The 25,515-nt window shown below is 42.1% G+C and overlaps 1 protein-coding gene across 1 annotated transcript in view; it reads right to left on the bottom strand.

The window, feature by feature from the left end:
• The window catches only part of rab3gap1 (RAB3 GTPase activating protein subunit 1), a 117,973-nt gene that overhangs the window by 65,316 nt on the left and 27,142 nt on the right, over positions 1–25,515 (bottom strand). The window contains 6 exon segments of the mRNA XM_084084560.1: positions 4,761–5,138; positions 8,985–9,039; positions 13,329–13,501; positions 15,633–15,743; positions 18,843–19,012; positions 25,081–25,173. Coding sequence (XP_083940686.1) covers positions 4,761–5,138; positions 8,985–9,039; positions 13,329–13,501; positions 15,633–15,743; positions 18,843–19,012; positions 25,081–25,173 — 980 coding nt within the window.

Genomic DNA, 25,515 nt, shown 5'->3' with positions numbered 1-25,515 from the left:
ACATTCTTTTGTTCTCATGTATATGGATGTCTGTTGAAGGGAAAAACGGGGGTGTGTAGTGACAACTTCTTTTCAGGGGCAAAACAGTGCCTTTTTAAGGGCAGAACAGGGAGGAAAAAAATGCATTTTCAAGGCACTTTCAGGGAAAGAACAGTAACGTGTGAAGTTTTGAAGTGGCACATCTGTAGGCCTTAACATGTTTATTTGATTGATGAATGGCCCAAACTACACAGTTTAGTGAGGGGACCCCCTTCCCCGTCTGACGATGTTGTCAACAGTCTGATTTAAACTCTGCAGGGCACTGAGGTGCAAATGAGAGATTAGATAATAATGAATTGATTAATATAAATAAAATTTGATATCTGAAAAACTGTGTTGAAAGTAGTTGTCAGTGATCTGATTATTATTCAATTAGAGTATTATACATTGAACTCTGCAGCCGCACTGAGGCGCTCCAGATAAGCATTCAATAGAAGCCTATCAGTTGTAAGTTTCCCTTATTACATAAATGTTGTTGTTTTCTGCATGTTCCTGTATGCTGAGAAGTGAGAATGTTTCACAGATTTAAAAAGATTTAAATAAATGTAAATCCCAAGCTTGGAACAAAGGCTAAGCCCTAGTTTGTTTATTAGAAGAGGTTTTCTTTATAATTTATCTGGGATGTTTTAAAATTCATTTATTTCATTTTGAGACAACATATATTTAAAGTTATTATTTTACAAAGAACAAAAGTATATGCCTTAATGTGTACCTTGCAGTTAATGTATGTACCTCAATAAAAAGGCATTATTTAATTTCATATAGGCTAGAGGGGATAAAAGAAAATACATGATTTTTGTAAATATTCAAGGTTTTTCAATATTTTTTTCTGGAAAATAATTCTGTTTAAAAAGAATGCGGAAAAAAACCGTGTCGTGAACTTAGTATCATGATTTGAATCGGATCGCGAGTTACATGCCTAGTTGTGAGCTTGTAGATGTCCTCACAAGTATAGTAATACAAACGTACGTGTACGTGTGTGTGTGTGTGTGTGTGTGTGTGTGTGTGTGTGTGTGTGTGTCTGTGTGTCTGTGTGTCTGTGTGTCTGTGTGTGTGTGTGTGTGTGTGTGTGTGTGTGTGTGTGTGTGTGTGTGTGTGTGTGTGTGTGTGTGTGCGTGCGTGGTGGATAGATACAGTGTCTTGGACGGCCCCAGCCCCTCTCCTCTCCTCACCTCTCCCACTGTTAACCCATTCAATCCAGGGAACACCTCTGTGTAACCACTTGAACAATCATTTTTAACTTTGGCTGTTCTAAAATAGCAGATCTACAAGCTCATAGCGCGGCACCGAGTTAAGCTATGAGCTTGTAGATTAGAACAAAACATTTTGAGATGGGGGTCTGCGGCCAAATACATATAGTTTTTGTTGTTTGGTCAGTGGTGCTCCAACCTTTTCCCTGTCGAGGACCCCCAAAATTGTATGTATTTGGCCGTGGACCCTCAGCTCAAAATATTTTGTTCCAGGGACCCCCAGAAGCAAAGATTGGAGTAAAAAATGTTCGCTTAAAAAAAAAAAAAAAAATCCCCAAATATACAGTAGCAGATCTAGCTTGTAGATCTGCTATTTTTTTTAATAGCCAAAGAAATCTTTAAAATGACACAGATGCGTTCCCGGTCTTAATGGGTTAATTATTGAGCAGGGTCAGTGTTTTTTGCATTCATTAGCCCTTACCATTCAGTGCTCTCTATAATTGATGAGGAGGAAGAGCAGTCACAAATCTCTCCAGGCTAGCTCCCAGCTAGCGCACCTAGCGTCTCTACTACCCGGCTCTAATCAGCGCTGGCGGTGTGGCGGTCGGCGTTGCCACGTTTTTTTCGTTATTATAAGCGACTTTGGCCTTGTAAATATTGGACGTTTTTTTTGGGGGGGGGGGCTCGTTATGAAAATAGCAGATCTATAAGCTCACAGCGCTAGAAATAAAAACGTGAAAAGAAATCAAAAAATCTGGAATATTTTACTATTGTCATCTAACTCTTGTATGGGGTGACTGACTCCCTGGCGCAACATGTTTTCAGGTGAGGGGGTCCGCGGCCAAATACATTTAGGGGTCTCTGACATGAAAAAGCCTTGAGAACCAGCGCTCTAAAACAAGATGAGAAAAAAAAAAAGTTTGACTGATGCCCGTTTTCATTCATCTATGCTTATTTTGGGCTCGTTTTCATAGCCCTGGTTGCTCGTTTCTCTCGCAGTATCTGGCAACACTGGCAGCGGTGGGTGGGTGGGTGGAGGAGGAGGAGGAGGAGTCACTTCTGTAGCGCCGTACCAAGATGGATGGCTCCAGACAACCTCACTTTCATACATCGTTGCTGTCGGGCCGATACCTCTTATCTCCATATTTAAACTTTTTGTGTTTTTGTCATACATTTCGCCCTACGTGATCACACTACAGCGTCAAACTAAAGCATCAAAAGTAGCAGATCTACAAGCTCCAAACGCGGCGCGAAGCGGCGCGTTTGGAGCTTGCAGATCTGCTACTTTTGCTCATTTAGAATTTGAATCCCGAAAAGTAGCAGCTTTGAACATATGAGGTTTCCACCCGACAGAGACGATATATATCTTTGTTGGGACGGATTTCTAGAGAGGTCGCCGTTTTACGGGGGCCGTGCTACATGGCCCGGCGCACCCCCCCCCCCCCCCCCCCTCAAGCCAATTAGGGGGATTATGCAGCAGTGATTTATCGTTAGCCTAAGTGTGATCATAAATTGGAGGAAGAGTACGGATGCGTTAAGGTGGTCTGGGGATCACATCGTATGCGGTTAACAATGAAATGAAACGGTGCGGCGGGTGCTTTGTCTTTAGGCCACGGGGCTTTCCTTTTTGTTTCGTTTTTTTGGTGATATTTTTTATAGTTGACCTGTGCAAATGACCGGGATAGCGTGTGTGTGTGTGGTGTTCTCTCCACACCCACCCGTGATCACATTACAGCCACCTTAGCTGCACTTCACTGGTTACCTGTTAAAGGACAACTTTGTTTTTTTACAACCAAGGTTTATATTTTAGCTTGTAATTAAAGTAAATAAATAATGAGTGTATTTTTTTTTTCATTTACTGCTTTCTATAGTTTTAGCATTTTTTGCGATATTTTTTACAGTGGGCGGGGGCATTCTGTCCGGTGGCTAAATATGCCTTTTTTACACAATAAAAAAGGTCCGGCTGTCTGAGATGGCCAGATGTGAGTTATTGGGGGCTAGAAGAGCTACTGTAAATAATAATAAAGAAAACGCCGGGTTAATGTGTTAAGAAAAATACATATTTAGCCACCGGACAGAATGCCCCCGCCCACTGTAAAAACACTGTAAAAAAGATTGTGAAAATTGCTAAAACTATAGAATGCAGTAAATTTTAATTTTTTAACACTCATCTTTTATTTACTTTAATTACAGTGTAAAACATAAACATTGGTTGTAAAAAAACAAAGTTGTCCTTTAAATTCAGAATAGATTTTAAGATTTTACTGATTTTACAATACCGTTGACTGACAATCCCTTCAGCCACCACCACCACAGAGCAACGTACGTAGGAGCAATAAGGGGATATTTAAAAGGGCCATGCCGAAAATAGGTTGCTTTATACGGATACATGCGTGTGCACTGCCCGCCCCAGCCGGTTCTCTGAATTTTTTTTTTTAAATAGGCTCCGTCATGATTAATTGACAGATATATATATGAAGTTCAACAACTAAATGCTATCCGAAAAATATCTTAAAAGTACATTTTGGCCACAAAAAAAGAAGTTTGAGAGCGTTTTGAATTTTAATGGCCGCCGTTCATTTTCGCTGGGCTCCACTTGGCTCCCCTCGGCTTCCACCTGATTGCTGCCTTATATCCTGGGGTAAGGCTCTCCTGGAGGTCCCCACTCTCGCCCTCATTACCCGGGGCGTCCGGGCACCCAGGCTTTGGCCGAAATTGCCCGAAATGAACTATATATACTTGTTGCAGGTCCGTGCAGGTCCGAGTTAGACCCCGCCCACTGTGTATACAGTGCCGGAACAGTGATTTTAAGTGTTGCTTCGTTTAACACATTGAGTGCCAAAAACGGTCCGGACCGTTTTCATAATCCAAACGAGGTGTGCCAAAAACGGTTATGGCCGTTTTTGTGCAAAAATATAAAAAATAAAAAAATAAAAACATTTTTTTTTTTTTTACCTTCACAGCATCAGGAGATATCATTTTACGAAGATTTAGACTCCAATCCACTTCCTTGTTAAGTTACTGTATGACTTCAAAAGCCTGTATCTCGGCTCCTGTGTACTTTTTGTTTTTACGATGTATTTTCGACTATTTTCAACTGGCTGCAACTATGGAAGGGATTACCGAATGTTTTTAATCTTTTTCCCGGGATTGTACGAGACCTCTATGTGTGTAATGAGGGTATCACCGTGAGGACGGTGATCACTGAAAATGTTTTGTGACTACTTGAAAAAGGTCAAAAAATGGTTAAAATTCCAGGCACTGGAGGTACCCTGTTTTGAAAAACCCCTGGCACTCAATGTGTTAATGACGTAATTTTGTTCTTATTGACCTACCAAAGCTGCAAACAGTTCCACTTCATTTGGAGGATGCAGCAGCTTTAACACACTTCTCTGCTTACTTACTCCTGAAAGGAACAGTGCCTGGTTGTGCGCATGAGTGCTTATGCGTGTGAGTGTATGTGTGTGTGTGTGTGTATGTGTGCGTGCGTGCGTGCGTGCGTGCGTGCGTGCGTGCGTGCGTGCGTCTGACCTGAGTGACGGGGATGAAGAGCGGCTCGGTGGAGGAGTTCATCAGGGTCAGCTTGCCGTGGGGGTGGAGCCTCCCCTCGGGCCTGGCCAGCTTCCCGCCCTCGGCAGTGGTGGGCGGGGCGTCCTTCGCGTCCTCCTGGTCGCTCAGGCACTCGAAGAACTCGTCCTCGCCGTCCTCGCTGTCGCTCCACGAGTCCCACGACTTCCCCGGGGGGGACGCCTCGCGCCGGTTCGCGTCCGCGACGTTCCCCGCGCGGCCGTTTTCGCGGGCGGCGCCGCCGGACGCCTTGCGCTCCCTCTCCTTGCCGCCGCCGCCTCCGTCGGCCGCCTTGCGCGCCTCGTCCCTCGCTCGCTTCCGCTCGATGCAGCAGTTGAGCATCTGGGGAGCGACGGAGAGAGAGAGAGACAGAGAGCGATGAGGGCTGGGGTTTGGCTGCCGGGCTGCAGGGCTCGCAGGCCTTCCTTTTGGGGGGTTGAGCGAGTGCATGTCTACGCGCGCGCGTGCGTGCGTGCGTGCGTGCGTGCGCGTGCGTGCGTGTGTGTGTGTGTGTGTGTGTAACAGGGGGAATATATGCTTGCTTAGCAACTGCGTGTTTCTATTAACCCATTAAGACCTGAGGCCGATTCTACAAAGTGTCTTCTAAATCCTAACAGTTTTCTGAAAAAAAATATTGTTTCTATATCAGTGGTGCTCAAACTTTTTCATGTCAAGGACCACCCAAAATTATACGTATTATATAAAATATTTGACCCCCCATCTCAAATATTTTGTTCTAGGGACCCCCAGAAGCAAAGATTTGAGTTACAAACGGTCGCTTTAAAAATATATATATATTCAAAGGTTTGCACACATTTTCACGATTTTTCAAAAACAGCAGATCTACAAGCTCATAGCGCGGCACTCGGTGCCGCGCTATGAGCTTGTATATCTGCTGTTTTTGAATAGCCAAAGAAATCTAAAATGACACAGATGCTTTCCCGGTCTTAATGGGTTAAGACCACGTTTGCAGTTTCGCGCGCGCGCGTGTGTGTGCGTGCGTGTGCGTGTGTACGGCAGGCGGCTGCAGGAGTATTTGTGTGTCTTTTTGAATATAAATACAGCAGGCTTTTCATCATGCACGAAAACGGTTCCCCCTCATGCTAGCCCATTCCTCATAATTACTGAGATGTACAGTATGTCCACTCTATAAGCCCATCTCTCCTCCGTTAAACAGTGAACTCCGTGGGCCCGGTGCAGGCTTGCTTCATTACCGAGAATAAGATTCACTTTCCCCTCTGCCTAGGACTGATACATGACAGATAAGGCAAAGACGAGGCAGAGATTGAGGCGTAGAGAGGGAGAGAATGAGAGAGAGGGGGGGGGTGGGGGTAGTGAGAAGGGAGGGGGCACTGTGCGACAGCGGTGGAAAGTAACTAAGTACATTTACTTAAGTACCGTACAATCTTGAGGTACTTTACTTGAGTGTCTCCAATTTCCAATACTTTTACTTCTACTTTCCACCACAATATTGCACTTTTACTCCACTGCAATTATTTGAACACTTTAGTTACTAGTTACTTTGCAGACCACTTTAGCCCTATGTTATACATAGGCTATTTGAACATAGCCGATCTACAAGCTCACAACGCGTCGCGGTCGCGCCGCGACGCGTTGTGAGCTTGTAGATCGGCTATTTTCAAACATTCAAGTACTTTCACTTTTTGTACTTTAAGTATATTTTGATGCCGATGCCTTTTGTACTTTTACTCAGGTAACATTTTGAATTCCGGACTACTTGTAACAGAGTATTTCTACATTGCAGTATTGATACTTTTACTTGAGTACTTTTTCCCACCACTGCTATGAGACGAGAACGAGTGAGAAAGACAGAGAGAGAGAGAGAGAGAGAGAAGGAGGAAAAGCGATATAGTGTGAGAGAGAGAGAGAGCCAGGTTGAGTGCATGAGCCAGCCAGGGACTCGCTCAGCTCTGTGTCTGCCTGGGCGTCTTCTCTCTTATTGAGATGATTGCAGATAAAGCGTCCCCCCAACCCCCCCCCCCTCTCCATCTCCTCCCTCTCACAGCCCTTCCCACGTTTCCACAGAGATATTATATACCTCCCCTCTCCCGCGCTTCTGCCTCGTTTCTGGATGTCTTTATTAGCTGTATCTCTCTATCTCTCCCAGAGGTGAGGCTGTGGTGGGTGGCTGAATCGCAACGGTCTTTATGGCTCTCGCTGAGAACTGGCCGCGGGGGGGGGGGGGGGGGGGGGGGGGACGTGCGTTCGGGGGGAAACCAACAACACAGACAGATAATACCCTCCCAAACTCCACATAAATCTTATCAAAACTACCAAAATTGTTATCGATGATGCGCTCGCTTTTCGGGCTCGTGGTGTATACCTGGATCCAATGAATGTGGAACGTTGACTGCAGTGCAAACGCAAACCCACCTCACCCCCCCGCCCCCCCCCCCCCCCCCCCACCGTGCCCCCCGCGAATACTCTTCAAGTGAAAGTGAGATGATTCGAGTAATCGTCGCGTACTTGACGACGTTTCGGCACGCGTTGCGCTCGAGCCTCTGTTTTCAGATAGCGGCATGATTGCGTGTGGGAAGACGTCGATTCTTCTCTCTGCGACCATCTGCTATCTATCTGATATGTGCGGTTTGAAGCTCACCCCTCCCCTCTCAGCTCATCCTGATCATGTTCAATTATGATTAAAGAGAGTGAACAGCAAGGGAATTGGAGCAATGTTGTGCTAATGTGTTGCTTTTACAATTTTTACAGTACGTATAATAAGTTGGGCTTAAGTCGTTCCCTTCCCATAAGCAATTAATCTGATTGGACACAAAGGTTAGAAATCCCGCCCATGACTGGTGACATACAGCTGGTTCCACTTATCAGAAGAAAATATTACTAAAGAAAGAAGAAAAAAAAACCTTCTCAGTTCAAATTGGCCATCATTTATGGGCCGCTACGGGCTGAAACATGTATTAAAATGCGGGGTTTATATATTTTTTTTATCATTTATGGGTTAGGGCTAGTTAACTCTTTCACTGCCAGACTTATTTCTGGCTGTGTTTGCCCAGTGCCAGGATTATCTTACCTTTTCAAGTAGTCACAGAATAGTTATCTCCACTATGACTGATCCCCTGATGGTTGCTAATCACAGAGGGTTTTCAGGTGTGGTTTAACAAATGTCAACAAGGTCATTGTGACCTCGTTGACATCTGTTGTGTCAGGGGGCGCCGATTTATGTCCACACTTCTGGGTGCGCAACGGACGCACGCGCAGCGCGCGTGCATGCGCGGCCGGTCCGTGTGCGGTTATTTTCCGAGTTTGTTACCTTTTGGGGGGGTTAATTCGGTTATTTTGGTACCAAAAATGTACTCCATGAAGTGAAGATGTCTGTGTTTTTTTCTTTTTCTTTTTTTGTGATGAGTTTGTGATGGGTGCTCTTCATTTCCCCTGGGTGCTTTAGCCCCGAGACACCCACAGTTGGAGCAGGCTAACAAAATGCAAGCTACCCTCATAGAGGGAGAGTGAAAACAGGGAAAACGGTGTCTTCGGTCGTCTTTTAGGGACCAGCCGTGGAAAAAAGATTGGAGTCGACTCCTGAGCTCTCTGCGGCTTACATGTGGCTATTGTCCCCGCTAGCCAGGGATTATGGCGGTCTTTATCAAAGTCCCCCGCAAGCTGCTCTGTTGTGTTTTGCGACTTTGCGACGTGAACCTTACAAAGACAGCAGAAGCTTATTAACCCATTAAGACCGGGAACGCATCTGTGTCATTTTAAAATATATAATATATATATATTTATTTATTTTTTTTGGGGGGGGGGGGGGGGGGGGGCTACATTATTCATCCCTGGAACAAAACATTTTCATGCCAAGAACCCCCAAAATTATATGTATTTGGCCACAGACCCCCAACTCAAAATATGTTGTTCCAGGGACCCCACCCCCATCCCCCCCAGGAGAAAAGATTTTAGTTAAAAAGGTTCCTTTTAAAAATATTTATATTCAAAGATTTGCACCCATTTTCACGATTTTTCTAAAATAGCAGATCTACAAGCTCATAGCGCGGCACTCGGTGCCGCGCTATGAGCTTGTAGATCTGCTATTTTTGAATAGCCAAAGTAAGACCGTTCCCGGTCTTCATGGATTAAGAAGGAAGTAAACAGTCATATAATCGCCGTTAGCAGCGTTGGTGTGTGTCTGTGTGTGTGTGCGGTGTTAATAGTCACCTGGAGCTTCTGATGCAACAGACAGCAGCGGAGGTCGGGGGGGCCAGCAGCCAGTCTGTGGAGCATGAAGGAGAGAGAGGGGTGTGAAGGTATTATACTATATTAAAGGGCAACTTTTGCCGATTTTGCTCCCATCCTATTTTAATGAAGTGGAGGACATAATAAACATGATGTTGGCGTGTGTTTTGTTCATGATTTGATATATTGAACATGATTTTGGCGACTGTGACATCATGGCACAGAATGTCAGTTATTCCAGAACTACAATGAACTACATGTTTCCTGTAGTTCCAAGTCAAGACCTTCTCCTCCAGCTGAAGTCAATCACCTCGTTAAGTCTGCTCTAAGGTATCGGTTACCTTGTCTAGCAGCACCAGATATGTAAACACCATCTAACAACACGAATATACACAATACAACATACTATTCACATAATACATGTTAAAACAAATGCTTAAAGAACTAAAGAAATTCAAAACAAACGCCAAACTAACAAAAAGTTAAACTCCAGTCACACCCCTCTCTCTTCCCTGACCACTTGGTACAGTCTGACTAGGTATTTGACAGTCTTAACGCGGTCCACCCATCAACAAAAAAATAAAATAAATACATACTGTAAATTAACCCTTCACTGTTATATACTGTAAAACAACCCTTCACTGTTATATACTGTAAAGCAACCCTTCACTGTTATATACTGTAAAACAACCCTTCACTGTTATATACTGTAAAACAACCCTTCACTGTTATATACTGTAAAACAACCCTTCACTGTTATATACTGTAAAACAACCCTCCACTGTTACATACTGTAAAACAACCCTCCACTGTACAGTAGGGCTTCAGAGTGGAGTGCACCGTCCTAATGCCATTACTAAAATAGTCCCTGAACATCAGTAGGGTATGCTATTAATAATTTAGCCTATTTGTTTGTTTGCTCACCTTCATTTCTTATTTATCGTTGTTGTCGGGCAGAAACCTCCTAACTCCATATTTTAACTTTTTGTATGTTTTGTACGCCCTACTTGATCATACTGCAGCGCCACTCAAAAGAATCAAAAATAGCAGATCCGCAAGCTCGAAAGGAGGCGCGAAGCTACGCATTTTAAGCGTCGCTTGTGTCATTCATACTGGGTATCCATGTTAACTCTTTGAACGCCATCGACGCGTTTTCGAGTCAATTGCTACTTAAATCCATCCACGCCGTCGACGCGTTAGACGCGTTGATAGCTTTTTCATTGTTTAATCAACGGTCGTGCTTGTTCTATGTAACTTCCACCATCAGATTCGGGGTTTTTTTCACTTCCCACTCACCCGGAAGCAGATTTAATAGGTTTCCGTTTCCGGTCTTGGTTTTATCTTGAAAAATGTGTTTTTTAGGCCAAAATAGGGCAAAAAGGGGTTTGTCATACGGTATAAAAAAACGAACGGAGAGCTCCGGTTACATTTTCTTTTCTCTGGACGACGGGATTTCGCAATCTCACCTGCAAAACCCACTATTACGCTGTTGTTGCTTTTGTAAGAATGTGTTGTGTGAAGGAGAATTCAAGTAATTAGGAAAAGACAACTATGGTGTTAAGAGAATGCGACTCAACTTACATAAACATTCAACGTCTTGTGACTGCTGTGGGTCAGGATAGTGAAACTATTTTAATTTTCCAAAAGCACTTTGGAAGAAAGATTTATTTTAGTCTCAGGTGACACACATTGACGTTATTGCCAAATATGCGTTAAATGTTATTGTCTGTCTCATCATACCCACACACACACACACACACACACACACACACACTGGAAGAATAAATGAAAACAAAAGGTGCATCGCAGCCTCTGTAATTGGCCCTGTGCGTTCTTCCCGTGTCAGTTCCTGTATAGGCTACATAAATATGGCCAGCCTCCCAAAAACACCAAGAGGGAGCCAAATTGAGAATCATGTTTATCATAGTATGACTGATTGCATTAACTCATTAAGACCGGGAACGCATCTGTGTCAATTCAATATTTCTTTGGCTATTCAAAAATAGCAGATCTACCGAGTGCCGCGCTACGAGCTTGTAGATCTGCTATTTTCTTTTCCGTTCCTATGTTGCTATACTCGGTGGTTCTCAAACCTTTTCACCTCAAGGACCCCCAAAATGATATGTATTTGAACACGGACCCCCATCTCAAAATATGTTGCTCCAGGGACCCCCCCAGAAGTTTGAGTTAAAAATAAATAAAAAGCAGATCTACAAGCTCATAGCCTATGAGCTGGTATATCTGCTATTTTTGAATAGCCAAAGTATGAAATAATGGTTACAGTGGTTACACAGATGCGTTCCCGGCTTTAATGGGTTAAAACAGGCTCTGTGCATAACTGTAGTCCCGGGTTTTCAGAAGGTGACATACCCATTTCCTGTTAATTTTCCCATACAGTAGCTTAATTTGATTGGCTGTGGAGCAAAAGTAAACAGGAAACACAAGTAAAAGTCGTCCTTTGTGTTCCCATTAAAAACTGCTGCTGAGCCAATCAAATGAAGCTATAGACCAATTATTTGTTCCCAAACATTGAGGCAGCACGCACAGGTGCCGGGTCCATGTAATCAATTCCCAACAGATCTCCAAACCTGCTGTTTTGGGGAGCGCTGGTTTCATTTCATTCGACATTCGTGTTGGCTGGACAGGCACTCCCTAGCAAGGCATATCTACTTTTTTTTTTTTTTTTAAGGTATTGGGGGCTATTTGACAGGACAGTAGGCTGACAGGAAACGGGGAGAGATGGGGGGTGACACATAGCAAAGGTCGTCGGGATCGGGAGTCGAACTCGCGACACGCTGCCAAGCTGGATTACCAGCGTATGTGGTATGCGCCTGGACCGCTAGGCCAACGGGCACCCCCCAAGGCATATCTACTTTTTTTTGCGCAACAGTGTTGTGTGAATAGCTGACATAAAAGCTCACATCGCATTGCGGATGCGACCTTTGTGAGCTTGGAGGGCTGCTATTTTTGTCCGTTCTCTGTCCGCGACACCTTTGCGTGATGGAGCATAAATTAGGCTTGATGGGCTGCAGCTGGGCGAACTGACCGGAGCCGACCGGGTGAATACAGTTATGCACAGAAGCCTATTATTTAAGATATAAATTAGGCCTTCTAGTCTACTGCTCTACATAATATAGGTTTTAAATTTAAACCATGTAATAAAAACATCAGCATAAACCCACACACTCATATGCTCCAGTATCATTTATTCGACGATATTTCGAGCCAAGGCTCAGCTCAACAATTACATTAGTGTAATTATTAAGTAAACATGTAAAAGTTTAACACTGTATGTATTTTACCATTTCACCTTATTATTCTATTGTGTTTTTACACACTGATGTGACCTGTGGGTGTAATACATACATCTCAAGTTTGACCTGACCAAGGGCCTTGGCTAAAAACGCCATCGAATAAATTAAACCGGAGCATGCGAGCGTGTGGGATGTATTCTATTTATGTATGATCATTTGCAACCCATCACATAAGTGATGTGCGCATTTCATTAGCTTTTAGCGATTCTCAAAAAATATTTGAATATTAATGTAACATCAATGTGAACCTATTCAATCAGGGAACACACCTGTGTCCTTTTAGATTTCTTTGGCTATTCAAAAATAACAGATATACAAGCTCATAGTGCCGCCAGGGACCCCCCCAGAAGTCATAGTTTTAGTTTTTTCCACTAGATGGTGCTCTTCGCTAACACATGAGTGACCAGTTCATCCTCAGTGACACACGGATCCAGGAGATCACATGATTGCAAGATCTCCTCAACCGTTCACTTCCTTGTTATTCGATTTGGGAAAAAGTGCCTGTATCTCGCCTCCCTGTTTTTACTCTACAAATATGATGAGACATGCTATATTCAACGACCTATAACAAGCGAACGGGGGGGTCGCGATGACATTTTAGCAATTTAGCAACAAGCGGGGGATCGATCATACTGGAGATAAATATTCTGTGACTAGTTGAAAAGGTGAGGAAAAGGAAAAATCGCTGGCAGTCTGGGCTTTATTTATTAATTTATTAACCCATTAAGACCCGAGTCGATTCTTAAAAATGTTTTCTAAACAGTTTTTTGAATAGCCAAAGACACCTAAAGTGACACAGATGCGTTCCAGGTCTTAATGGGTTTAATGTACGTATTTACTCTGGCTGTGAATGAGTTCAAGTCTTATTCTTTTTTTTGCCCTCCATCCAAAACAAAAGCTTAAATGGGCATATTTAGCGCCAGGCACGTGTGTGTGTGTGTGTGTGTGTGTGTGTGTGTGTGTGTGTGTGTGTGTGTGTGTGTGTGTGTGTGTGTGTGTGTGTGTCACCTACCCGAAGACCAGGTGGTTGTTCTCCCAGCGGTAGCGCATCTCCAGCACAAACTCCTGCCAGAGGTGAGCCATGGCCCTGACCCCACCGTGGTAGAAGTTGACCAGGCACACGCACAGGGCCAGGCGGTACGTCAGGCTGTCACTGGGCGCCGACTTCAACTGGTTGAACAGGTTCTGTAGATATGAGAGTTGGGGGGGGGGCGGGGGGTTACAGTGACAGTAATCATTGCCAGTGATAATAAATGGATTGTTATCTCAGTGGGAAAATAGGTTATTAATAGTGTCAAGCTCTGTGGAAAGCTTCACTCTTTAAAGGGATAGTTCACCACCCAAAAATGTCTTTCGATTAGACATGGATATTTTTTTCGTTTTTGTCGCATTCCTAAGCCAATAATTTGAATTTGATGACCGGCAGCGGCTCCGGTAGGAGACACAAAGAGTCTCGTTGTGTCTCCTACCGGAACCGCTGCCTACAAGTCCGCTGGTCATCAAATTATTGGCTTAGGAATGCGACGAAAACCAAAACATATCCATGAATTCAAGTCTCCATGGGGTGACTAATCGATAGGAAAAAAAAAGAGTTCCCAACCTTACCAAAACACAGACATGAATGTCATTTATGGAGTTATGGAGTTATATCCACTAGAGCAATGCTTCCCAAACTGGGGTCTCAAAAAGATTTTTGTGGGTTCCCAGATGATTCGCTTAACTCATTCACTGCCTAGAACGACTAAAACGACTTTTGTCCCATAAGCCCTGACTGCCTAGAACGAGTAAAACGACTTTTAATTATTTATTTATTTTCTAAAAAATAAAAAAATCTGTATCTCGGCTCCAGAGTACTTTTTTTTTTCAATGAAAAATCTCTGACAGTGGGCAAACGCGGCCAGAAATAATTCAGGCAGTGAATGAGTTAATGTGCAACTCACTCAACAGTAAACAAACCAACATGCAGTATAAGTGTATACAGGGTATCTGCACATTTCTAAAGTGACAATTTAATGACTTGTAAGACCTTTTTAATACCTCTAAAATAAATAAAATTACTAATAAGACCATTACTATGCCAAAAGTAACCAACAAACTAAACTATAACAAATGGTAATACACTGGCCAAATTGTCCAAGGTTGTAGTTCGGCTATTTTCACAATATTTATCTGCGGAACCAAGTCAAACTAAATGTAATGCCTCAACTCCTACAATTCCAAGTTTGTCAGGGTGGGGGGTCCCCAGTTCAAATATGACTATTTCCGGGGGTCGCGGCCTGAATGGTTTGGGAACCCTTACACTAGAGAACGATTACAAAAAGTAACAACCTAATATTTATGTCTCAGTCTCCGACATGACTTTGAACAGGAGGAAAACCACAGCTAAACGAGCAGAGTGATGCATTATTTCACCTGGGTTACACCTTCTGGATAGTTGCACTTGAATGTAGACATGAAATAATAACCCCTTTAGTGTTCCAGTAGCGCAAGCATGGAAAACAATACAGCTTGTAGTGACAGCGAGCTCGAGCATGGCTACGCTCGATGCTGGTTGAAAAGACTACAATAAAGGGTACCAAGGACTCGCCATTGATCGGCCATGCAACTGTGTTTCAACTATGTTTCTATATCAGTGGTTTTCAAACTTTTTCATGTCAAGGATCCCCAAAATGATATGAATTTGGCCACGGACCCCCCATCTCAAAATATTTTGTTCCAGGGACCCCCAGAAGCAAAGATTTGAGTTAATGTTTGCTTTAAAAGAATATATATATTATATGCACACATTTTCACGATTTAAAAAAAATAGCAGATCTACAAGCTCATAGCGCGGCACTCGGTGCCGCGCTATGAGCTTGTATATCTGCTATTTTTGAATAGCCAAAGAGTGAAATAATGCTTTTTTAGCTCAAATGAAAAACAGGTTGACTCCTTTTGACCGACCAAATGCAGTACTTTTTAGCTGTGCTGATCCGAAAGGCTAAAAAAAAAGCTGGAGAGTTCAAAATGAAGAGACTGCATTTGGTGTAGTACTCCCATCACCATAATTGGTCTGTGGGTGGGGGTGGGGGGGGGGCATTACACTATTCAGATTAGTTGGTGGATCCCCATGCATTATGCTATGGAGGTGGTTTTGAGTATGAAATGCCAACTGAAATGGATTCATTGGCGTACCATGCCATTCCAGCTATGCATATTTGCATATAATGTAGCATTTTATTTTTCCCTCTCCCAGACATTGATTTACATTCTATTAGAGACTGACACGGTGCCTATTGTATAGTGTCTGTGCGTGTGACAAACAAGGCAGACGTACATAGTCAGAGTCTTTCTCCTTCTCGCTCCTCCCATTGGCGTTTGTCTGTGACGTCTTGCTTTCACCACCAATCTCCGACGACTTCTCCACAGCGGCGTCTGGGAAAAGATACTAAGGGGCAAGCGCGTGCACAGGCACACACACACACACACACACACACACACACACACACACACACACACTTAAGTCTAACAACATAACCATCAACAAGCAAACATACACATATTACCTGGATGACACCAGGGGAGTAATGGTTTTGAAAACTCACAAATTGGTACAGTTAATCAATAATAATAATAACTTAATGATAATTGCTTACGCTACATCAGGGGTGATGCAACTTTGATGATGGAGAGGGCCACTATATTTCCACACTCACTCCAGAGAGCTACTGTACATTGCATATACTGTACAGAAACCTCTTATTGCTGTATTTTAACTTTTTTCGTAAATTAATGCCGGTACTTCGCCATTTTACACAAAAGTAGCAAAAACAGATCGGCTATTTTTGCTATTGAATTGAAATCCTGAAAAGTAACATTTAAATTGTATTTCAAATGCATTTAGTTATACTTAGGTTACCTTTTTGAACTTAAATACATATACATTGGACATAAAAATAAACTAAAAATGAATACTAGTCATTAAGCTACTAATATAGACTGAAGTAATTAAAGCGGGTCATGTTTGCATGTTTGTAACAGCTGAAATCAATAACATATCAGTATTCCGAATATTAACCTGCGGGCCCCATTAAGTGAAGGTGGGGGCCGCATGTGGCCCCCGGGCCGCCAGTTGCCCATGTATGCGTTACATCATAAGTCTTTTTTTCCATTTTATTTCAACATTTTCTCCCTAATTTAGTTGTTCTGCCAACTTCACTTGAACAACATACTACACTACACAATCACTGTCTCTGCTAATGTGTTATCAAATTAACAATGTGCATGGGAACTGACAACAAAAATGTCAAATAATAATGCTTGAAATGAATTATTGCGGTGCCAAAAGGCGTGGCCTGTGAAAGTTTTTGGGTGCACCTAGATCACTGTTTCCCAAACAGTGGGTGGGCACCCATGTTTGGGTCGCTGACCATTTTTTATGGGTCGCCAGTGAATATCCCCTTTATTAGTTTTCCTACATCTATAAAAGAAAATATATGATTTCAAAGGAAAAAAATCACAACTTCCATCAATTAAAAACAATTCCACCATTTTTTCAGAAGTATTTTATAAATAAAAATTAAAAATTAAAATAATTGCCATAATTAAATTAAAAAAACACTTTAGAAGTGAAAATAGCAGATCTACAAGCTCGCAATGTGGCGCGAAGTTTGTGTCCCGGGCAACATTTCTCTTTTGGGTCTAGATCTAAAAAGTTTGGGAACCACTGACCTAAATGATGTGCTGGTGCACCTACTGTACCTAAATGAAAAAAGTTAGGTCCACCAGTGCAACCAACGTAAAAAAAAAAAAAAAAAAAAGAGTTTGTCCGGAGCCCTGGAGCGCTGATGTTTAATTCACTGGACCGCTGCCTGGCCAGTGACCGGTGGGGCTGATTAGATAGCTGGACAGTCCGTGGTGTGGGACCGCCCCGGCGCCGAGGTGCTCGGTCAGCATCAGCCGCTCAGCTGGCCGCCGAGGCCTGGATGTCGGAGAGGCCGAGCCTCAATCCCCCCCGTAATTAAAGCCCGTTTCATACTTCCGCCGCGGCGTATCGGCGGAGCATCGCGCCGAGAATAGCCGACCTGTAAGCTCCCGACGGCGTTTTCGGCGGCGCGACAGAAACATACATTTAGGTTTAAGCCTGCATGAGGGCATATCAATTCTTAAATGAACCTTTGCATATACCAGTGATTCTCAAACTTTTTTTTTATTAGGCCACCTCAATCTAGCATGGACTGTTAATATATTTTTATTTCTATCAGAGTTACAGCCCCCATAAGACCACATTTTTGGACCCCTGGTGGTACCCAAGACCGGACGTTGAGAACCAGTGGCATTATACCGCATATGAACAGAGACGATAGGTGTAAAGTAACTAGTACTTTTACTCAAGTACTGTACTTAAGTACAGTTTTTAGGTATTTTTGGGCTGTGTAGCCGCCCCTATAAGTGGGGTTGGGACACCTCATTAGTACACCCTTCGCTGTACTGTGATTGGCTCATAATGGCACACGCCTCTACATTAGTACACCCCTAGCTGTACTGTGATTGGCTGACTATTGGCTGACTCTATTCAGCACTGTGATTGGCTAGCGAGACACATGATGAAATAAATAACCTATAAATAGGACTATGCACTTTTTAAAAAAAAAACTTTTTTTTTAAAGTGAGCTTCCATCACTGTGATGACCACACCGCTCACTTCACACTGGGTGTGATTTTTACTTTACTGGAGTATTTCCAATTTTCTGTACTTCTACTTCACTACATCTCAGAGGCAAATATTGTACTTTTACTCCACTACAATTATTTGACAACTTTAGTTACTAGTTACTTTACATATTTTGATTATTATTGCAAAACATACTAATGTATGTTTTGCAATAATAATCAAAATCTATAAAGCCACTTCAGCCCTATATACATTTCGGCCATTTGAAAATAGCAGATCTACAAGCTCACAATGCGTCGCATTGCGACGCATTGTGAGCTTGTAGATCTGCTATTTTCGAAAGATGACATTTTATAAATTTGAAAACTTGTGAAATGGGACATTCTCCACTTTTGGTACTTTAAGTACATTTTGATACTAATACCTTTGTACTTTTAATCAAGTACATTTTTAATTCCGGACTTTTACTTGCATTTCTACATTGCAGTATTGATACTTTGACTTTAGTAAAAAAAATTGACGATAGGGCATAGCAGTGGCTAATCATAACCATAAAACGTTTGATTCTGTGAAAAAACTTTTTTGAAAACGGCAAAACAAAAGGGTATTTATTAAATATAGTATATCATATAATTAAATATAAAATAAAATCACAAAAAAAAATGTTTAATGGTCATGATTCACCAGGACCCTGGAAGGCTTGATTCTAGGCTTAAATGAATTGATATAAATATTTTTGGAAATGTCAATGGGAAAAATGCAGTGACTATTTTGAAGTGGAACCAGAAAATGGCCGCCACTGCTATGCCCTATATCAACCAGTGACATCCTCATCACAAACACATCATTCGTCGCGTCCCCTCGCTCTCTCACCAGGAGGATGGAGTTGAGCACGTCGTTGCTGAGCGGCGACTCGTCGACGCGGCGGTGCCGGCGGATGCGCTTGCGGGCGCCGCGCACCATGTTGGAGACGGACAGCTTGGGCATGGGCACGGCGGCCGGCTCCGTCAGCTTGGAGAGGGCGGCGCTGAGGTCACTGTTGTCTGCAAAAAACATACATGAATACATGAATATGTACGCATTAACCCACTCAATACGGGGAACGCATCTGTGTCATTTTTTAGATTTCTTTGGGCTATTCAAAAATAGCAGATCTAACAAGCTCGTAGCGCGGCACCGAGTGCCGCGCTACGAGCTTGTAGATCTGCTATTTTTGAAGAAATCGTGAAAATGCGTGCAAATCTTTGTATTGGCTATATCCAGAATATACATTTTTAACTCAAATCTTTGCTTCTGGGGGCAAATACAAATACACATCATTTTGGGGCTCCTTGACACGAAAAAAGTTTTGAGAACCACTGATATTATAGCAACATTATTCTTTATTTTTTTAACTGTAGAAGCAAAGATTTTAGTTAAAAATGTTCGCTTTAAAAAATATATATAAATTAAGAGTCAAAGTCTCGGCGCCGGAGTCAGAAAATGCAGATCTACAAGCTCTTAGCCACGCTATGAGCTTGTATAGGGCATAGCAGTGTTGGCCATTTTCTGGTTCCACTTCAACGTACTCAATGCATTTTTACCATTGACATTTCCAAAAATATTTATATCAATTATTTTAAGCCTAGAATCAATCTATCCAGGATCCTGGGGAATCATGACCATAAAACATTTGTTTCTGTGATTTTTTTTTATTTTATATTTAATTATATGATATACTATATTTAATAAATACCCTTTGTTTTGCTGTTTTCAAAAAAGTTTTTTCACAGAATCAAACGTTTTATGGTCATGATTCACCAGGACCCTGGATGGCTTCATTCTAGGCTTAAAATTATTTATATAAATATTTTTGGAAATGTCAATGGGAAAAATGTATGAGTATTTCTTTTTTGACCACTGCTATGCCCTATATATGCTATTTTTGAATAGCCTAAAGTATAAAATAATGGTTATAGGTAAAAATCTAAAATGGCACAGTATGCGTTCCTGGATTGAATGGGCTAAAAACAGGACAAATGTGGTCTTTCTTCAATGAAATTGAAGAATTATCATTAATTATGTGTCAATATTAATTGTTAAATTTAGTGAATGTGAGCAAATGTTGCGTATCAAAACGGGTCGTGTAATGTATTAATGTATGAATATGATAGTAGGTTAATAATACTAATATTATTAGTATGCTAATTAATGGAAACAAGTCGCCAGGATTTGTGTTATCCTTTTAGCCTAAATGTTTTACTGTACCTCCATGATGTTTACATTTTTGACTAACAAAGTATTCAATCAATCAATCAAACAATCTTTCTTTCAGTATGACCAACTCATCATGAATGGCCAAACTAGTTCTGAACCGTTCCTCCCTAAACGTCATGTTTTGAGCCGTATCGTTTATTTTTTACAGCAACATGTTTGGAGTGACACAGAGAGAGCCAGGAGGAGAGAGGAGCTGAAGCTGAGAAGCGCATATGCTGCTCTCACACGCATGACTGAACAAACATGTTGATGCTGCACACAGACATCAAGGCAGCCTGGTGTGTAGACTTGCATTTAGAATGGGGGGGGGTGTATATCCAAAGACGACGCCCTACGGGCCAATGTGGGACTAGTACTAGTACGTCTACGCCTTCATTCGGGCAAAGGCACTTTGCCAACGCAATCGGTTTAAAGGGATAGTTCACCCTTTTCTATCGATAAGTCACCCAATGGAGACTTGAATTCATGGATATTTTTTGTTTTTTGTCCCATTCCTAAGCGATAATGTGATGCCCAGCGGACCGGCAGGCAGCGGTTCCAAAGCAGACACAAAGGAGACCCTTTGAGTCTCCTACCGGAGCCGCAGCTGGTCATCAAATTATTGGCTTAGGAATGTGACAAAAACAAAAAAATTGCCATTAATTCAAGTCTCCATGGGGTGACTTATCGATAGAAAAAAAAAGTCATTTTGAGGGTGAACTATCCCTTTAACTACATCACGACTCGCCGTCCCTATTCTGGGCATGTCACACTCGCAATAGGCAGCCTGGAACCGCTGGAACCAGACAAATCTGCCAGCGCAAAAAAAGGCTAGGGAGGAAGTGGAATAAGAAAGGGAAGGAGCCAGACCGAGTTCCTGTTTCTACACAAAAAAAGGAGGTGGCGCCCCCAGAGGAAAAAACAAAGGGGGAAAAAAACGAATGGGTTCCCAGATTGGGTGAAAATAGGCGAACATTCGGTGAAAATAGCCAATCTTGGGGATCAACAATTTTTTTACGAAGAGATTTGGTGTAGAGGGAATAAAGTTAGGGACCAAGAATAGACATTACATTACGTCATTTAGCAGACGCTTTTATCCAAAGCGACTTACAATAAGTGCATTCAACATAGGTAGGGAACAAAACTACTAATCACCAGAAGTCCTAAGTGCATTCTCTTCTAAAACAAGAAACTAAGAGTATACCTAGCGCTAAGGTAAAAGTGCAATATATCAGCTACCTACTTTCATAAACAGACGAGACAATATAGGAAAATCAAATGAGCAAGAGCTAAAACAAATAAGTGTATTGAATAAACAAGATCCAATAAAAATAAAACAAGAGTAAAACAAGAGAGACCCCTGGGGGTCCCAGGTCAACAAAGTACAAAGGGTTTGAAGAGGTTAAAAGTAGTGTCTATTGAGTATGTCCTATTTGAGCTTCTATGTTATAGAGATGAAAATCATCTTTTGAGATTCACATCCCATCCACCTGTGATGTGAGCATATGGTTATCATAAACAGTGGAGAGATTTCAACATTCGTCTTCATAATTCAGCACAACGGTGCTTAACCATGTACTGTTCTTATATACCCGACATATTAAAGAGACAATTTTCTGTTCACCATTCAAAAACACCACAGAGAGATGGACTGAATATGCTATATTGTTTTAAGTTGTAGAATATGACTATGTGATTTTGTGAGCAGTGTTGATTTTGTCGACTATAAGACGAAAAAAGTTTGTCGACTGCCTTTTTTCAATGTCGAAAACTAAATAAAAATCACACCCTGTGTGAAGGAAGCGGTGCCTTTGGGGCGGGCCTTAACTCATTTCAGTTCGTCCCTATTGGTGGTCTGAGTCCACTTACCAAATTTGTACTTGGTAGCATGCTGCAAACTGGAATGATGGCTGTTTAAAGCCCAGCCAATGGGCAGACAGAGGGGGCGGGGCTTAAGTAATGACAGTTAGTCCCTATTGCTGGCTTTAGTCCATGTACAAAATTTGTACTCCATAGCATGCTGCGAACTTGAGTTATGGCTGTTTGAAGGCCAGCCAATGGGAAGACAGAGGGGGCGGGGCTTCAGCAATTCATGCTGGTCCCTATTGGTGGTCTAAGTCCACATACCAAATGTGGACTTGGTGGCATGCTGCAAACTGGAGTTATAGCTGTTTAAAATCCCGTGCTCATCCCGTGCTCATACGGGCGCTGGGGGTCCCTGGACCCCTCTTTGATAACGTCATCAATTCATGCTCGTCCCTATTGGTGGTCTAAGTCCACATACCAAATTTGGACTTGGTGGCATGCTGCAAACTGAAGTTATAGCTGTTTGCTTCTTTGCCGTGCTCATCCCGTGCTCAAACAAACGGCCCGTGCTCAAACAAACGGACGGACACGCAGACAGAGTCAAACGTAGAGCGGTTGGCACCGCTAAAAACGAAATAAAAACTAAACTACGATGACTAAAACTTAGACTAAATATATTGACAATTTCGTCAACAAATAAAAACTTGACTAAAATATTAGGGAGGGACGAGTGGAGAAGAGATCCAGTAGAACTAAAAGAAAGGTCATTTTATGTTTGGTTGCGCTCGGGTGTTGCACTCTGAAAATAGCAGATCTACAAGCTCACAACGCGTCGCGCTGCGACACGTTGTGAGCTTGTAGATCAATGTTTTTCAGTCATCTGAAAAACATTTCAGATGACTAAAATATGACTAAAAACTAAAAGGAATTTTATTCAAAAGACTATGACTAAAACTGAATCAAAATTTGCTGTCAAAATCAACACTGATGTTGAGGCCTGGCCCTGGCCTCTCATTTGTATTTTTCTTTAATTTACCTTTGGCCAAGATGAACTCCAGTGGTGGAAGAACATTTTTTTTACTTAAATGGGGAGACATGGAGTTTTTGCTCATTCAGTCCATTTCACCCTGCAGTTTGACAAGCAGTTATTACAGTTTGCCAATTAAAACACCAACACGTCCACCGCAACCTCAGAAGACGCAACACTGTCTGTGTCTCGTGCCTAATGCCTAGAATTAGCCACGGTGGTTGTCTGCTTAATTTGGTCCCTATTCTGAAGGGTTTTCATAAATGTGCACAAAGACAAGCGTATTTAATTGTGCAACAATATGTATTTAAGGTGTCAGACTCAATTTCAAAGTGCTTGTTTTCATTATCGTCGCTGGCAGGTGGAAACCTTGTTCATGTGCAAATGAACATGTTCTTAACCGATGGAAAAAAATAACCTTATGTTCCAATGTATTCAACCTATTATGTAGGGACAGGCTACACGTACATTGACATTTGACTAAACTGCTATTTTCGACCTACATAAAAAAATAAAAATCTTGTCCATGTGACCTTAGTAAAAAACAGTGAATACAGATTTTTTTTTGACACAATGTACAGAAATGTGTCAAAAATTGACCGTTTTGCCTAACACCACCAATTATGCTACATGGAGCTACAGAAACACTTGTATCAGGCTGAATTTAAGCTGCGGACGCTGTGGACTAAGTAACACTGGGCCCAGAAGACGCCTTTGCTCGCTGGCGAAGTGGTGCAGTTGGTTCAGCAATGCTAACCTATACTTAGTTATCCTCTAGAACAGGGGTCTTCAACAGGGGGTCTCAACGCAAGCTCTCAACGGTCTCAACGCACCGGTCTCAACGCAAGCTCTCAACGCCTCGCAGCGCGAGGCGTTGAGACCTTGTAGATCGGCTATTTTTGGCAAAGAGGCTATAGGTGTAGAGTACTTTTTTTTACTAAGTAAAAAAAAAAAATCTCATCTGAAACACAATTTTATACAATATAGAGTAGGGGTCCCTGCTTTATCTCTCTCTCAGCTAGGGGGTCCTTGGCCTGAAAAGGTTGAAGACCGCTGCTCTAGAACCCAGAAGCCAGGGATTTTGTGTTTGCACTTCTCCCAGCAGACTGGTTGTCCAATTGCCTCCAAAATGTGACACGAACATGGGTCACAGATTTGAACTACTACTTTGTTTTGTCAGAAAATTATACAGTTTACATTAGGTTTTGCCCCATATTTTGGCCATTGGAGATTGTATGAGAAATGTTCATTTAGCTAAATATCCATGTTAGTTTTTGGTCAGCTATTCTCGCTACTTTTGTGCAACACTCTTGTACGAAAAATTGGTCATTCATTTACGAAACATTATTATTATAAATACGTCTAAAAATATGTACTTAAACATCCTTTTGTAATGTGATTCTTCTGTGCCTCAGTGTCCCTCAATGCTTAATGTTGTGTAAAGCACTTAGAATATAGCCTTGCTGTTGAAACGCTGCGATGCAAACAAACTGGCCACACTATCAGAATCGGTTTTACACAGTGCTGGAAAAAGTATTCAAATGTTTTACTTAAGTAAAAGTATCAATACTGCAATGTAGAAGTACTCTGTCACAAGTAACAGTCCAGAATTCAAGATTTACTTGAGTAAAAGTACAAAAGTATTGGTATCAAAATGTACTTAAGTACCAAAATGTTTGAAAATAGCAGATCTACAAGCTCACAACGTGTCGCATCGCGACGCGTTGTGAGATTGTAGATCTGCTATTTTCAAATAGCCTAGGTATAAAATAGGGCTAAAGTGGTTCATGTATGTTTTATAATGTAATCATTTATATCTGCAAAGTAAATAGTAACTAAAGTTTCCAAATAATTGTAGTGGAGTAAAAGTACAATACTTGCTTCTGAGATGTAGTGGAGTAGAAGTAAAAATATAGACAATTGGAAATACTCCAGCAAAGTAAAAGTGCCTCAAAATTGTAATTAAGTACAGCACTTGAGTAAATGTACTTGGTTACTTTACACCAATGGTTTTACATGACACGATAAAGATAACATCCTGACCTTTGCCCTCCTCCTCGGTCAGCCCTCTCCCCAGAATCTCCTCCGTTGAGCCCTTTCCTGAGCACAGCTTGAAGAACTCCGTCAAAAAGTCTCCTGTGTGGAGAAGAAGAACGGGAAAACGAGTGTCAGTTTACTGAACAATATAACGTCACCTTGCTAAACTAATGGCCTATGTCAGGGTTGCCGTTTTCAGGCCAAAGACCCCCTAGCTGCGAGAGAGATGAAGCAGGGACCCCCCCTCTATATTGTATAAAAGTGTTTTTCAGATAAACTTTTGCTGCTCTGTTTTCTTCTCTACGCCTATTATACTCTTTGCCAAAAAATACCCGATCTACAAGCTCACAACGCCTCGTTGGCTCACAGCGCGAGGCGCTGTGAGCTTGTAGATCTGCTATTTTTGGCTAAAGTTCTCCTCAGAAAAGGGATGCTACGGTT

This window comes from Gymnoscopelus microlampas (assembly GCF_963454915.1).
Source record: "Gymnoscopelus microlampas genome assembly, chromosome: 17".
Lineage (NCBI taxonomy): Eukaryota > Metazoa > Chordata > Actinopteri > Myctophiformes > Myctophidae > Gymnoscopelus > Gymnoscopelus microlampas.
The sequence above is the reverse complement of the archived record's forward strand: the minus strand, read 5'-3'. Positions and strand labels throughout refer to the sequence as shown.